A 17,406-nucleotide genomic window follows, 5' to 3' on the forward strand; every position below is an offset into this window, starting at 1 on the left:
CTATGTACAGTTTAAAACATATATATTAAACATTCCAATTTTAGGTTACAAAAACAAGGCAATGACACTAGTATTTCTTAAAACATGAAGATTAATTAAATTTTTGTAACATCTCATTTCAAAATTGCACCTGAATATATTTAACTACTGCTTTCGAAGTATTATTTTTATCCCAATAGGCATATGAAACACTGTTTCAAGTGAAAACCAAAGCGATCTAGTCCTGGGGGTCGGGGGTACAAAGCATTTCACAAGCCATACTTACTCAAAGAGCTCTCGGTCCAGCAGCGCTGGTAAATCATACTCGACAAGCAGCTCGTAACTGTGCCACAGAACTGCCGCTACACAGTGCAGGTGAGAAGGAGACGGCATGAGAAGACCGTACTCCACTGCCGAGGACTTGGGGAACGTGCTGCTCACCCGGCCACTCCTCTTCATAGCAGCCACTCTCGCAGAATCGCTGACCCATTTTAACAAGGCCTGAATTCTTAAAAGAAAAAAGTGAATTCAAATAACTAATTATGTCACAACTGACATTTAATACGGATAAGCATCACCACTGCATGTGAGAAATGTATTTATGAGAATAACATACTAATTATTCTCAGTAATTTTAATCTAAAATAGGAGAGAACAGGAATTATATAAGCAACAAAGGACATAGTTCAAGTTTTCCAATAACCTTACCAATCTTAACCAATGAAAACGTTTGAGGTAACGACTAGAGTTCAACAAATAAACACTGACTAATTCTTACCTCGTATGTAACAATATATATAAATCTAGAATTGCAGGATATATCGCTTAACAAACTCACCTTCTCTTCTAAATTTCCTCTCATCTTACGACAAATGACAATCTACAGCAGTAATCTGGAGCTAATTCTTCACTGTGCAGAATCACACACAATACAGCGTGTTTCCTACCTCTGGTCCCCATCGACTCACCCTCCTTTGCTCTGATGACAGAATATTGCCCCAACAAATGTACTTTATCAAGTGTCACCCTACCCTCAATCCCTTGGAGCTGGGGCCCACTGACCGAGAGCAAAAGAAGTTTTAAAGCAATAGTGGTCTGAAGTTTAAGAAACAGAAAAGATTCATTGCTAAATTCTTAAAAAACTATGTTTTTGTTTGCTTTCAAATTTCTATTTTAATTTTTTTTTAAATCTTCACCCAAGGACATGCTTGTTGATTCCAGAGAGGGGAAGGGAGGGAGAGAGATAGGGAGAGAAACATCAATGCAAGAGAGAAACACCTATCAGTTGTTCTATATACTCCCCAACGGGACCAAACCCCCAACCCAGGCATGTGCCCTGACCAGGGATCAAACCCACGACCTCTCAGTCTACGGAACAACACTTCAACCAACTGAACCACATGGGCCAGTGCTCAAATTTCTATTTTAAAACATCAGATTCTTTGCTTCTGGGTAAAAGAAATAGGGTAGGAAGGTGTATGTATAAATTTATGTCTAATGCTGACAAAATCTCTACAAATTATATAAAAACAGTCTTAACTTTCATGAAATGATCCAAGGAGAAAGTATTATAAATACATTCACTACAAGTGATTGTATGTATGTGTGGCCTTAATTTAAAAATGAGCCCTGACTGGTGTGGCTCAGTGGATTGAGTACCTGCCTGCGAATCAAAAGGTCACCTGTCGATTCCCAGTCAGGGAACATGAGTGGGGGTCACCTGTTCGATTCCCAGTCAGGGAACATGAGTGAGTTGTGGGCCAGGTCCCCAGTAGGGGGGTCAACGCCATGCACTGAAGTTTCTCCCTCCCTTGCCCTCTTTCTAAAAATAAATAAGTAAGTAAGTAAGTAAGTAAGTAAAAATGAGATTATATACCTGTCCTTTGTTCCAGGATCCTGAGTTGTTCCAAGCTGGTAGAGAATATCTATAGTAGAGTCAGAAGAAAGCCCATTCAGTCTTCCGAAAAGTAAAGGGCTATTCAAATCTTGCAATAAATAACCAAAAATAAATAAATAAAAGCTTGTTAAATAAGCAAATGGGATGAGAAGATTAGCACAATTTAATTTTAAATTTTTCATTAAAAATAACTCTCCTATAAATTCCAACAACAACAAAAAACAAACTCCAAAAATGATGAAGCCATGAATGGAAGTTAATTTCAGAAACAGACTTAATCACAAATCTCACAGTTCAACTGACACTGCTCTGCAAACCGTAAAAATTAAAACATCAAAGTTAACGGTCACCTGTAGGATCACTGCCTGACGCTGCACAGTTTCTCAGCAGAATGTCTATAAGCTTCAGGCCAATTCTGGTGGACTGCAGGCCTATCTTTACGAGCACGACCTCGATGTTGGGTGAGTGCATCCCGCAGTACGGGGACATCAGTAAGGCAGCACACGTTTGTAGCAGATTGGCAGTAGGTGCAGCTGCACTTGCCATCATCCCTTCCAGATCACTTATGTGAGTAAGGCAGTGATGTAATAACCGTAACCATCCGATGCTGAAATACACAACACGAAGTAGCTTATATGGTAAGTTTACAGAGCTCAAATTTTTTCAGGAGTGAAACAAAACTTAAAAGATCAGCACACGTGCTATATTTCATAAATAGCACCAATCTAGAACACTGCAATTACCAATAAAGAGTTAAATAAAAGTAAGTTTCTCCTATGACACAATACATAAAAATACATGCTAACAGTATTTTGGAACTATGTGCTTGCTTTTCTTTATCAGTCAGGAAATGGTTTTATATATACATACATATTTATATGTATAAATACAAACTGTACAGGATCATAGACTTGTAAAAATGTAACGTCTTGGCAACTTGGGAATTAAAAAAATCCTAAATATTTTTTTATTAGGCTAAGCTTTCAGTAAAATCAGGCTATAAAATTTTAAGCAAGCAGAATCTACCAGAAAAATGTAAATTAAAGAATATATTCAATCCTTGCATGTATGGTTAGTTTGCATGGTTCGAATATAACTCTTCTGCTGACTGGCGTTCAAAAATTACCATATAAGACTAGCTCCCTGGTCTACGTGGTTCAGATATACTCCTGGAGATAGGCATTTGGATATTCTCATATTACATTCCAATCAAAGAAATGGTACCCACACCCACATATACCACAGTACAGATCATCTCAAGGATTAAACACACATAAATATCAATTTTAACCAGACTCAGGGTTCTGCTTTTAGAGAATTCCGTCTATTACACTTAATAAAAGCATGCTATTATATAGATACCTATGGAACAAAGAACCTCCTAAAGCCTAAAAAAGAAACCACAAAATAATTTCACAGGAAGCTTTCTTTAAGAGTGAGAAATAAACATACCTTGTTTTAGATACCTGATCTTCAGATGGGAGAAAGGGATTATTAACCGTCGCTGAAGAAGTGGTACCAAAAGCAGTGAGGCCCAGTAACTTAATCTGTGAAAGGCCTAAAGTGCTGGCATCTCGTGGACGATGGAGTCTGAGGCAGACAGCAGAGGCTACTTCAGCTTTTACAAGCTGAATTTTAATGTAGGTGAGACCACTTGTGACAACAGGCGTGGACAAAGGTAGCATATTTACCCCATCTGCACTTACTTCAACAGACACTGAGGATGGACAGGCTGTAGGAAGAGAAATATTTTAAAAATCCAACCATTACTAAAGAAAACATAAACTAGCCTTCACACGGTAGTGGAAATCTCAGTAAAAGAGCAGCTTATAATTATATTCATTATGAACTTGTGTCCAAAGAACGTTTATATCCAAATCATACTTTGTCACTGACTCTCACCAACTGACTTTGGAACCATTTTCCAACATACAATATGAAATCCACAACGTAGTAAAAGTTGTATGTAAAAAATTCTACCATTCACTTAAAAAAGGAACTAAAGAATGTAACCCACATGTACTTGACTCTGTAAGAAAGAAGTCAAACAGGCAATTACTCTATTACTTCTATTTTTCCGAGAATTATCAACAACGATGTGGGACACTGGATTAATACATTCACCGTTGTAAACTTACAATTTACGAAAAGCGTAAGTTTTAAAAACTACTTTCTACCAACTTATTTCACTACTACCATACGGCAATGATTTAAACAGAGCTGAGTTTAGAAATTTTTTCACCTCTCATCTTCTGTTTCCCTTTCAAAATTTAGCCAAACAATCCTGAGAGGGATTTTTGTTTGTTTATTTGTTTGTTTGTTTTAAAAATCTCCTTCTAAAATTGAAGGAAATCCAATGAAGTAACAACTGGCAGCTGTTATGGGAAAAAAAAAATTTTCCAACATGGAAGTCCATATAATAAATTTATCTACAACTACAAAAAACTTTGAACTTTGGTTTTAATCACAACTGTAAAATTAGAAAGTAACTTTCACTGTATGCCAATTACATACCAGGTTTACACTGAGAACTAGGCAAGTCACATCAATCTTTAAATTTAATCTTCATAACCTTCTGAGTTAAGTATTACCCACATTTCACCCAAGCTGACAGAGAGGAAGTAACCCGAACTCCCACACGAACAAATGGCACATTTTACAGTCCAGCCCATGTGTGCTTCTAAACCCTATGCATCTCTACTGGAACAAAATATATCTTCGATTTCTGCTCCAACCCAGTACCAAAATAAAAATGCTTTACTAAGCATGTATAGTAGGGAATACCTAACTTACTGATTTTATATAACGAACAGAGCTCTCCTTTGTAACATCCTTCCTACCTCAATTCCCATGTGCAAATTCAATCTATACTTCAAAGCCACCACTTACATGAACTGCTCGTTCTCCTTCCGAATAAAAGCAATTTCTTCCTCATCTTAGATCAACCCCTAAGCCATATACTGACTTATATTTTACCATGTAATATAGTTATATTTTGACCTGCTAAAACCCTGTGGATTAGTATGTTTTCCTTCCACTTTATCTGTTATATGTTTCTATCTTATCTAAATAGTGTGGATTCCACAACTATATTAGGGTATTATAATGGTCTCATCTTACAAATATGTGGAAAATTTATTCTCCAAAACATGCCATAGATCTACAAAAACTCCCATAGTTCTTCATGCAATTATCAAGTGGTATCAGTCAATGAACATAAATGTGATAATTTCAATTAATTCTATGTAAGTTGTTGTATTTATACTAAAAATTTGGGAACCATCACATATACAAACTGGTACTTCACACTCCTTTAGGAATACCTGAAAGATTCCTGTTCCTCTTAGTGTATTACTTGTTTTCTAAAAATTCTTTGACTTATTTACCTTGAAGTTGTAAAAAAACATTCAATGAAAAAACACCAAATGGACAATAGTCAAACTATTAATTTAAAAATTCACACTGAAATGTTCAAAATATGATACTCAAATTATTACCCTCAAAATATTGTAATTTAAAACTTCTTTGCGGGTTTGATTACTTTACAAGGGGATGCAGACACACACAACCCTCTGCTGACTGCACAGCACAGCACTAGTACCGAGGGCCACGCTAGAAAAACTAAGACTGCTCTCCACGGGTGTGCCAACGAACCATTTGACTTAAGAAATCTGGGGGGTGAGGAAAGGAAAAACAGTATTAACCAGAATATGTTTGCGTTTCATCAAGCATCCAATTTGAAGAGAATAAACACGTCAGTTCGTTTCATGGAAATGATTTGGTGGTAATGTTGAATAGTACACTAATAACTTCAAAATTAAGAAATCTGGAAATCATATCTAAGTGTTTCACCGTTTGCTAAATATATTTCTCATTTTTAAAACTTTCTTTATAGTAGTTTACTTTCATGATGCTTCTTTAGAAAAAATATTACTGACTTGCAAGAGATGCAAGGTGAGGCTGGATGTGTATCTCCTTGAGAAGCACTGCTGCCGGAAGGTGAATGGTGAGGTCGCACCAAGCCTCCTCTGGGAGGAAGATGTAGGACCACGCAGCAGAGCGAGCTCTTCTATGGGGGGGCGTGGCCTGCAAAAGCACCTCGGCTGGTTGGGCAGTAGGACTGCTGGATGTGATCGTCCCTAGAAAAGACATTTTAAATAAAAACTCGCAAAGGAAACCAAACAAAGCATCAACAACTATTCAAATTATAATAATTACACTAGAAAAATTTAAAATGGGAACATTTGATACAACAAATGTACTTACTCTACTTAGCATGATATGTCACAATATCCACGTAACATCACGACATCCAGTCAACTGGCAGATGACAAGTTTGTTTTTAATTGCTGCCTAGTTTATTTATACCCACGTCAATGGAAACTAAAGCAATAACAAATCTAGCACAACAATCCTCAAGTAATTAAAGTGGAAAGAAAAAGTCCAATACAGTCTTCAACTTGAAAATAATCTGTTTCATTCTAAGTTGGCAATGCTCATGAATCATAAGAAAAATATAAAAGAAACTTCATAGATCAGAAAAAGGAGTAAACAGCAAAGGCTGAAGCTTCTCAAAAAGAAAATACCACTCCAAGTAAGAAGGAACAGGATCTTTAACATTTACAGTGAAAACGGACATATCTGCTATTTAGTTTCCTAAACTGTGTCTTTATTTAAACTCAAAACAAAAGCAACTATTACTGTTAAAGAACTATTAAAAATTTCCTTCTGACCAGAAGAATGTTTTAAAAAACCACTACCTTTAAAATCAAGTGTTTTAAATTAAAAGAGTAATATTATAACATGATCTTCTTCAATAACTATTTTTGTTTCCTTCCAGCTAATAAACTACTTAAATTCATACCAGTAAGATTTAATAATTCTTTCCTTACCCAGAGGTGCAAAGTTATGAATTCCTTCTGCATTGTCAGGCTCAGAAGCAAGTATTCTTGTTTTCAAAGTGCTGTCAACAGCTTTACTCGGACCAGAGTCAAGAAATTTCATAATAGTTGACACCATACTTCTTGCAGTGTTTACAATAGCTCTTGTACTAGTAACCATATTGTTGCAAATAAGCTGAACACCACCTAAATTTACAAAAAATACTAAGTGAAAACTATCTTAAGACAGATGGCTTGATATCTAGTCAACTTTCATAGAAGACTACACCAAAATGAGAACATAACATACCATCAAATAATGACATGTAAAAGACAATTTTTGGAATTTTATCTTACCCATATCATGGAATGCTTTCAAGGCATCACTAGTATCCAATACTCTCAAAATGAACCACAATAATGGTTCAGATAACTGGCAAGTAGCAAGAGACCCCTAAAACAAAAACAAGCAACAAAAACCCAAACATGTATATTGTAATTTTAAAACAGTGGTTATTATTACAGTGAATTAGAACAACTAAACTTATTGAATGTAACATTTTTTCTAGTTTACTATGAAATGACAGCCTTAATCAGTCACTAAATATCAAATGTGTGCTAAAACACCTAACAACTCTTACCTGACTCAAAAGGGAAGTAAAAAGGCTCCTCTCAGAATTCAGAGCACACTTTTAAACATCTGTCTTTACCTACTATTATCACTTTTCCCTTAAGTGAATGTGCATTCATTCCCGCCCCGCCTCCCCGGACACTAACTTCATTTAAAAATTAATCCTTCCCAAACATGTCTGTATCTTCCAACGAAGAAATATATATGCAATAAATACTTAAGAAAATGATAATTATATATTGACATAAGAAATTCCTTGAAAAATTGTTTTAAAACCTGCATTTGAAAAACTAAAAGTTAAAATCACAATGGTTCCTAAAATTTCATTTTATAAAAAGGAAATATAAGAAGCAGTAATATTCTAACATTTTTCTTTTGAAATCACCCTAATCTGTTTTAACTGAAAAGAAACTAAGCAACATAAGCTTGAAAAAATACTCAATATTTTCATAGGTAATATCCATAGACAACATTTCAATATTGCAACTATGATATTTTCAGGGGAAAGGGAAAAACTTCTTGGGACAATGAGAAAAACCTAAGACTATGTTAAATGTTTTATTTTTCTATCTCTCTGGTCATCTTTGACAATTATCACTTCAAAGAAACTTTACTCTCCAACTTCTATTAGTAATTTATAGTTCTCATCTTGTTCATTTTTTCCCATATATAATATGAACACTCCATTCGTCCCTGTGCTGTAAGCAATTCTCTACTGCCGTTGCTAGACATGGCTTCAAGTACTACGACTGCTGCTGGACTGCACTTACTTGTCTGCCCATATACCCACAGGCCATGTAGGTTAAAATTGGCTGCAGCATCATGTGGACCGTCGAAGCTTTTTTGCTGAGGGTTGTCAGTATGGTAAACAATCCGTCCCCCACCGATATGGCATCTAACCCACCATGAAAGTTTTCATGTTTGGTGAGATGTAATCCACTTGCTCCTAGTTTAAATAAAGAGATTATACATTTAAAAAAAAAATCCTTAAAAGCCAAAATAAAAGAAAACAAAAGATACGATTGTTTCCCTTACACAAAGAAATACCAAGAAGCAAAAATATTTCAGGAATGGATTTTGTCACAATTTACAAAAGTTCAATTATTTAAAAAAATTAACACAATATATTAGCTTTCAAGGAGGTAGAAAACTTAAGCAACAATATACAAATTTTACATTGATGTAGTCATTATGTGTCACAGAAACTTACACTCTGAATAAAATTTTATATTTTACTTTTTAAGAAAATGTAAATAAATCTTACTGGTTCCTTAATACAAAATTTAACATGAAACTCTTCATCTTTACAATGTTATGAATATGTAGCTATAAATTATAGTGCCTGCCATATGATACTGATATTTTTAATTTAATTGATGTTATTTTGTTACTATTTTCCAATTTTAAAATTTTTTTCTTTAATTTTTCAGTATTTCAATTTATTGATTTAATCCACTCTATGAAAGTTATCCCTAATAAAAATCAGTCAGGCTAAGTAGTTTACAATAACGTAACTCTATAGTATAAAGTGAAAAAGAAAATGAATTCATGTATTGCTAAGAAGAGATGTGGCACCAGAAATAAGTACAAGATGAGCGCTCTCCATACGTACCAATTATCATCGCCATGGCACTGCTATTACAGAGGCCCAGAGCAGACAAAATCTGGCTCATGATCTGCTGGTTGGCCAACACTAAGTCAGCGACATACGCAGGGGATCCTTGAATACTACTACTGCTTCCGTTACCATCTTTGCCTCCTGAGACTTTTTCTTCATCTGAAACGCTGTCTGTCGTATTGGTGGTCACAGACACTCTTGCACTGTATTCCCTATTGCCCGAAAGAGGAAGCTGCACTAAAATGTTAACCAGTTTTAACAAATCAAACATGAGTTGATCTCTTGTCATTTCTCCGCAAACCGCTTTTGCATCACCTGGACGAATGAGGTTGGCAAAGAGTCCCCCAAAGCATGCTCGCGCACCCACTGAGCTGTCTGATCCACTTCGAGACATTACTTTGTCAGAGCAAGTGATGTAGTGGTGCACTAAAAAGGTGACGGACTCTATCACAGCAGAAATAGTACTAACTGAAACGACTTCAAAGTTCTGCTCCAGAGTGAATTCTAAGAGTTTTACTTGGGCATCAAGAGGTCCTTGACCTGTCTGGAAGGCACCCCTGCAGAGAAAAAGAGATATAGTTAAAACTTAATCCATTTAAAAATCTTGGAAAAAAGTACACAACACAAAACAATAAAGCTACATAATAATTAAACCCTTGGTATTCACTATTTCGTTTTGTAGCAATTGGTTTCCACACCTTCCTGAGTAATCTATGACTACAAAGTGCCTCTATTTTATACAAAATCAAATATGACTTCCCTTCCAAATAGAAAACTAAAGCACAAGTAAATCAGAGAGATGACTCTGAAGCTACAGACTAAATATTTAAATACCACAAGGTACTCCTCATAATGAAATGAGCTATTATGTGGCCCTGGCCAGGCAACTCTGTTGGGTAGGGTGTTGTTCCAATACGCCAAGGTTGCAGGTTCACTCCCTGGTCAGGGCACATACAAGAATCAACCAATAAATGAATGAATAAATAAGTGGAACGACCAAATGATTTTCTCTCTCCCTCTCTCTCTCTAATTAACACGTATTTTTTTTAATGAGCTGTTACGTTATATCCTCAAATGTTGTTATTTTAAACATTCCCTACTGATTTTGATTTCAAAAATTAAAATCCAATCAAATAGTTCCTAAGCATCAAAATTAAATGCTCTTAACTTCCGCTTATGCCTAAAATCATCACCTCCCACCTAACAAGAAAAAGGTAAATTAACTATAAAGCCATAACTTTTCTTAAACATATCAGATTGCCTAGGTCAAAAGGTACCAAAAAAGCCTGACAGCCATGAAAAGACAGACACCTCAAAGTAGACAGAACGTGAACATTGGCTTTCCTGTGGCAGAATTTAATAAAAACAGATACTAGCAATATGAGTAAGAAGAATTTTGCTACAATAGTTAACAAATTGCTAAATGCCAAGAATGCAAGGGTGATACCACAGAACCCACGGAGTTCACATCCATTCAAAGGTACCCTCCCTCACCACCCGCCCCCACACCTTGCCCTGTGCATCAGTTCCATTTGGCTGACTCTGAATTACGTATTTTGTAATAAACCAATAAACCTAAGTGTTTTTTCCTGCGTTCTGTGAGTTGTCCTAGAGAACTATCCAACGTGAGGAGTTGAGAGATCCCCTGTATTTGTAGCCAAATTCAATGTGGGTAATCTGGGGACCCAGGACTTGCAACTGCCCTCTGACATGAGAGGAGTCTTGTAGAACTAAGCAGTTAAACCTGTGAATCTGATGCTTACTGTGGGCAGTGTGAGTGTCGGATTGAATGGTGGGACACCTACTGATGTCAGAGAAATGGTACTGGAAGACACTGTGTATTTGGTCTGGGGGGGAAGAGGAACCAAAACCTCAAATACCATTAGCTATTTTCCACCACTGGAGAGAAGGAAATGCTCTCCTGTTTAGAACAAGAGCTGGGGATGGAGCAAGAACACTGGGAACATGCCCCCTATACCCCGGCCCATACAGACACAGGAGTAACTTGATCAATTTGAGGATGATTTAATGCTAAAGGTAACCGTAACAACAACAAAAGCTAAACCAACTCAACTCCTGAAAAGAGGGACTCAAATACTCTAATCACCCTAGAAAAGGCTTGTCCCTTTCTAAGCAAAAATACTATTTACTTCAGTGTCTAAAATACTGTGTTTATCTAAAGGAAAAAATTGCAGGAATGTATTTTGTATGTACAGGATAAATAAACATATGACAACTACATTAGAAAAGATAGGAGAAAAATTGGAAATATACTGTTGTGATTATAGATAAGTTAAGGTAGATTGTGATTAAAAAAAAAATGTATATTGTAAAGCCAGCACATTATAAATCAAATTTAGTTATAAATAATAAGCCAATAGTGGAAATGATGAAATCATCAAAAAACTACTTAATCAATCCAAAAAGTATACAGAAAAAGGTTTTGTGTTTCAACTGCGTTTTTACCTTTCTTTAAATAATAAACCATATGCCGAAAATGTTATTTTCTTCCATCTTCAATATTAAAATGGCTACACAAAAATCCACCAATTTTTTTAATGCATGCTGTCACAATACAATCTAACAAAATCATTTCCAATGAAGTTAAAGACAACTAGGCACAACTAGAGCCATGTAACGGAAAAAAACAAAGAAACCTTTAGGCCAACGCAATATATTATTAAGTTAACTGAAGAGCTGCTGGCTAATTCATGAGGATTCTAAAACACTTTCTTAAAAACACACAAAACAAAACAAAAACTAAGAGTATTTGGGAGTGAGAACTTTTTGGATACAATTAGAAAAACTACTAGACCCCTAGCTGGTGTGGCTCAGTGGACTGAGCACTGGCCTGCAAACCAAAAAGTTGCCGTTTCGATTTTCAGTGGGCACATGCCGGGGTTATGGGCCAGGTCCCCCCCACCCCGTTGGGGGCTTGCAAGAGGTAACTGATTGAAATTTCTCTAACACATAGATGTTTCTTTCCTTCTCTTTGTCCCTCCCTTCCCCTCTCTAAAAATAAGTAAATAAAAGCTTTAAGAAAAAAAAAAGAACAAAGAAAAAACTGCTATAGAAAATTTATGGGGTTTGTTGGGGTATAAGGGGGTGGAAGAGTAGCTGATAAAAAAACCCACCTAATTAGTTTTTGAGGAATGTAAAACCCATATAATATACTCACTTTACTCACTTTAGAAAAGAAACCACACCATGTAACTAAAATCTAGATTGATATTTCTTTAACAAATGTTAGAGCAAATAAATTTTCACATGAAAATCTTTCTTGTACCTCTCCACACGACAGAACTATACTAAAGCCTATATACCTCATGAGTATGTTTAAAGTTCTCATAGTTTATAAAAAGCTTAGTTGAAAGAAAAATGAAATAAATGGTAACTGATTTTGCTTGTCAGCTGATTCTATATATAGCATCCAAAAATCTCACAAGATCTTTTATGTTCATGTTCTGCAAATAAATGTATGCAAATCATAACAGCACACCCTTGATTTTGTGAATCTCACTCCCTCTTGCCTCTATCCTTCCTTCACTGTGTATATACTATAAAAAAGTTGAACTACAACCCCACTGGTGTTTAAAATACTCATAAAGAAGGAAGTAAACACAAATATGGAAAATAGCTTGAAATTGAGTTTTCTGCACCAATGTAAGTCTATCTTCATATAAATTTTGCACGTTAACTTTTCTACAAGTATTATGAACAGTGTTTTCTAAAAACGAACTATTATGGACAAATTATTTATTTATTTATGTTATAAGCTACTATTCTGATTTCTAATATTTTTAAATTAATTTTTAAAGAACATGTAATCTATAATTTTAACCATTTCCTAATATATACTTTTAAATTTTAAAATCTCTTGCACTTTCAGAATGAAATTAAATAAAATTAAATAATAAAAAGAGCAAAGAGCACCTTTAATTTATTTGATATTAAAGAAAAAATTTTAAATAATTAAACATGCCAGAATTTGATTTGTTCATCATCTAGTTTCTTTTAACTTTAAATAAGATGACACTCTTATATTGTATTAAAAGTTCTTATCAGAAAGTAATGTTGGATTTTATGAAATGCCTACAGTATGATGAAAATGATTCATGTAATACAATAAATGACATTGAAACATTCATGCATTTTAAGAAGCAACCCATTATGGTCAAAATGTATTCTACTAACATATTACTTGATTTTATTAAAAATGTATTTATGACTTCTATATGAAAAAATATATAATTTTCTATAAGCTTTCTTTTCCAGGTTTTCTCATTATATATTGGTTTCAAATAAAAATCATTGATAGCTTTACTTCTCTGTATTATAGAACAATTGAAAGAAATTCAAGTAAATTTCACCTAAAAGGTTTAGAATTACTAATCTGTTAAAACATCAAAAGCAAGCAAAGCCTTGACACACTATATTCCTTTCATAAGAGAGTTCATGATTGGGGAGAGCTACAATAAAATAAAATGAAACAAACAGGGAAACATCAATAAACTCTTCCCCTTTAATCTTACTGTCCATCCTACTGTTGATCTGTTCCCAGATATACCCCCCAAAACACGATGAGGGAAATTTCATTTAGAATAATACATATTACTTACAAATCAGGAATTTATGTGTACATTGAAATTTACCTTTCTGTTGAAAGTATATGAATTAGCTTGAGTAAAAATTCACTGAATGTTTGAGGACATGTCGAAGAAAGATGCACTTGTAATCGGGTAAGAAATTCTTGCATAGCTTGTGTAGCTGTCGGACCAACCTAAAAAGAAATGAAATTTCATTGAAAACTGCTTAGTGATACCATTTCCAGAATTATTCATTCATTTACAGAATTACTTATTTTAATAAGTACCAAGTGTTAAACTGAATGCTATACTGTTGTCATTTTTCATACGAAGAACAAAAATATTAACAATGATAGCAGGAAACCAATTAATTTTTAAGTCTTCATATGCGTATTCTAAATAGAAAATTAGAGATTAATAGTTTTTCATTATGGCTTAGAATAACTTATATTAGGTTTATTTAAATAAAAAAAATTCACTTGAATTACACATTATCTTTATAAAACTTTCAAAAGTACAAAGAATTTATGCATTGATTTTCACAACCTTATTAGTTATGCCATTTCAAAACAAAAGAACTCATACTCAAGAGAATAAGCCACAAATGGCCATGCTTCAAATGACTAGCAGAGCAAACAGTAAAGTGAATGGAAAAACCCCCCACCAAAACTACAAACAAATAAGAAGCCTAAAGCTAAAAACAAACCTGTACCAATTTCTAAAAAACTACCTTCCCAGACCTCTACCTCATTAATGAAAGAAATGATAGAATCAAACTAAGTAACCTGAGGTATGTTTTGGAATGTTTTGTAACACTTCTACATACTATTTTATTCCGTTCTAATTTGTTATAATCATAAAACAACCAGAGTTTTGGAAAAAATAAAATGTAATTTAATGTTCCAAACTAATTTTACAGTTAGATAAACTTAATTTTTAATGTATTGTAACATTCATAATCAAACTTCCTCTGTAAAACTGAGACATCTGAGGAAAGCTTTATTTTCAATATCTTATAATGTCTTTTTAAAAAAATGAAGGATAAACCACTATGTTATATACAATGGCATGCTCCCTGACACCCATCTCTGCCACTAACTAGCTGGTAACTGAGGTCAACGCAGATAATGTGTGCTTTCTCGTACGTTAAGTCATGGAAGTTAGCAGCAGGGGTCCCAGGAATCTTCGCATTCCAGACTCACCCGCTCTTCATACAACAATCATATACAAGGAGCACTGGAAAGCCTGCCTCTGCTCTCGCCAAACTCCGCCCAATCTAACCGAAACAGTTCCTTCTTTTTCTTTCTCACTCTCTTCCTTGTCTAATTATGATCTACAAAATTACATTCCATATGTATCCATCAGAATTTAACCTCCACGCAGGCAGACTTGGTCTTGGTAACCACCTACACCCCTCATACCTAAAGCAGTACCTAGACCTAGCGCATACTAAGAATTAAAGGTAACACTGTAAGATAGTCTTGAATAACTTCCATTAAAATGATGCTATGAACACTAAATATATTTTTATATGAAAAGAAATATAATGAAGTACAAATATTTTTTAAAGTAGCACAATGTAGTAAGAACTTAAAATAAGGGAAATCTGTTGCTAAACTGAAAATGTTTATAAGCTGATATATCTTATTTTTTAATAAAATATTTAATATCATAAAACAAGTTAGTGAATTCTCAATTCTGATAGAAGTCATTACAAATGATACATTATTTTTAAAAACTTTAGTTTCAAAAATGTTTAAATGCTTCCCTGACTTTCTGATATTTATTCAGAATATTTCTTAAATTATACAAAATCAATGCCAAAAATCCAACAGAAAACTTACCACCACTATAATGCAGTTTCAATATATCTATTACTATTTATTCTTTAGTATAAGTAATTCAAAATATTTTATTACATTGATACATAAAAGGCTATCAGTTAATACTGTGGCAATAACAACTTTACATATTTAGGCACATTAAAGTTTTTCTTTACAAACATGTTAATTGGATAACAGGGGCCTATCACTGGTTTCTGAAGTCACGATACCTGTGGACTGTGTTGATTTGTTCCATGTGGACTGGTGCCAGAAAGAAATTTCACTAAAACGTGAATCAGGTTTGGATCCGAAACCAGCAGATGGGCGGTACTGTCCTGCGTTCCAATGGCACTGCTGGAACCAGCTATATAAAACATTAAAAAATAGAAGTTCTTAAACAATGGACCCTGAAACAATGAAAATGTAGTATATAAAACATCTTTCAGTTTCAAGGAGAGCCCACACACTCCTGGGTGTCGGCAGTTTATTAAAAGGGTCTGCGTCGACTGAGATGGACATATTCTCTATTTTCATCTACCACAGATCTCCTGCCTCGCTCTATTCCAACAGTGAAAAGTACCCAGTTTTATGGGCATCTTATTCAGTATACGGTCAAGTGGAAAACAAATAACTAAATGTTTAAAGTCCTTCTGGTGAAGCTATTCCTCTTTCAGAAAGAAGAGAGATCTGTTTTTAGGGTAAATTTTAACCCAGCTTTTTCAGATAAATTGAGGAACAAACTAATCATTTTTGCATGTTAGTTGTTTAAAGGTTGTATACCGTTAAGTGATACACAAATAACACACCCACAAGTTTTCTGAACTGAATAAAATATCTTTGGGGTTAAATCTATCTTCATATAATAATGCTTTTGATCCCATATTTGGAAAATATATTCCAAGTTAGACAATGGACTTCTGATGTTAAGCAATGATTTAAATTAATACCTCTATCAATGTCACAGAGCTTTCCATTTAACAAAATTAAGCCCAAACAGAAGGGGACAAAATCCACCCATCTGCTGTCATAACTTCAAATGGAACAAAAGTTTCAATTCCCAAGGCTAGTCCTTGCTTTCTAATATGAACTTGGATCCCCACCTCACAAATTCCTCAAGAATGCCAGATACAGCCTAGACTTAAACATGACCATGAAAACCAACAGGCACTACAGAAGACAATGTAGAGGGTATTTTCATGACTTTGGGACACAGAAAGCACTAAAAGTTCCTTTCTGAGAATGTTCAGAAATTATTTCACTATTGTAACTAAAAAGGAAAAAGAGGTGGGGTGTGGAAACAAAAAACTTAATAGGACATTAGAATCTGAGAAAAAGCAATTATTTTCAGTTAATAGAGGTTTTAGATGTGAAAAACAAAAACCAAGGAATCTAGTTGCATATGTTAATGAATATTACGTGAATAAGTCACTTTTAAATACATAGGTACTTTAAAAGAATAACCAACATAAGACATAAATTAGTATTAAATATTTGACTTTCTACTCTAAAAGTAATTTTATTTTAGTAACTCTTAAGTTTTTAGAAGGTAAAAACAGGATTTGAACTTGTGATGGTACATGTATGAGTATATTATCAACCTAAAGAAGCACAAAGTATACATATAATTAACAAATTCAGAAGATACCTATTCAAATAAGTAACTCAGTCATTTTCTTAACTATGTCATTTCTTAGAAAAAACTTTGAAAAGATGCCGACAGCGAGAATAGTATGCCAGAGAGGTAAAGCAACAGAAAGGTGTAAGAGAACAAGTGTCTGCTCACGATTAAGCTGCATGTTCGTCATGATGGTCAGGCTGTGAAGCACGAGGCACCACGTCCGCAGCAAGGTGTTGGGGTACCACGCCAGGACCGTGAGGAAGCTAGTTATCGACGCTACGCAAAACAAAAAAGAAAGGGGGCATTTTAATGCAGAAAAAGCAAATGTTTGCTAAGCATTAAAAACAACAAGAATGAATTAAGAAATATTTCTT

At 34.5% G+C, this 17,406-nt stretch overlaps 1 protein-coding gene across 10 annotated transcripts in view; it reads right to left on the reverse strand.

Moving 5' to 3' along the window:
• BIRC6 (baculoviral IAP repeat containing 6) overlaps positions 1 to 17,406 on the reverse strand; it is a 199,338-nt gene that overhangs the window by 65,074 nt on the left and 116,858 nt on the right. For 9 of the 10 annotated variants that reach the window (XR_008426870.2, XM_053924549.1, XM_053924547.1 and 6 more), the window contains exons 43-54: positions 17,198 to 17,308; positions 15,645 to 15,778; positions 13,658 to 13,785; positions 9,000 to 9,562; positions 8,158 to 8,333; positions 7,114 to 7,210; positions 6,769 to 6,963; positions 5,815 to 6,015; positions 3,329 to 3,608; positions 2,227 to 2,483; positions 1,856 to 1,964; positions 266 to 487 (exon numbers count right to left, since the gene is read on the reverse strand). Coding sequence is in view for 9 of the 10 variants with exons in the window: in XM_053924549.1 (XP_053780524.1) it covers positions 266 to 487; positions 1,856 to 1,964; positions 2,227 to 2,483; positions 3,329 to 3,608; positions 5,815 to 6,015; positions 6,769 to 6,963; positions 7,114 to 7,210; positions 8,158 to 8,333; positions 9,000 to 9,562; positions 13,658 to 13,785; positions 15,645 to 15,778; positions 17,198 to 17,308 (2,473 nt within the window). In the remaining variant the exon portion in view is untranslated. The remainder of the gene's footprint in view (positions 1 to 265; positions 488 to 1,855; positions 1,965 to 2,226; positions 2,484 to 3,328; positions 3,609 to 5,814; positions 6,016 to 6,768; positions 6,964 to 7,113; positions 7,211 to 8,157; positions 8,334 to 8,999; positions 9,563 to 13,657; positions 13,786 to 15,644; positions 15,779 to 17,197; positions 17,309 to 17,406) is intronic. The other variant, XM_045189315.3, reaches the window with a different exon arrangement.

The sequence above is a fragment of the Desmodus rotundus genome, chromosome 5 (assembly GCF_022682495.2).
Source record: "Desmodus rotundus isolate HL8 chromosome 5, HLdesRot8A.1, whole genome shotgun sequence".
NCBI lineage: Eukaryota > Metazoa > Chordata > Mammalia > Chiroptera > Phyllostomidae > Desmodus > Desmodus rotundus.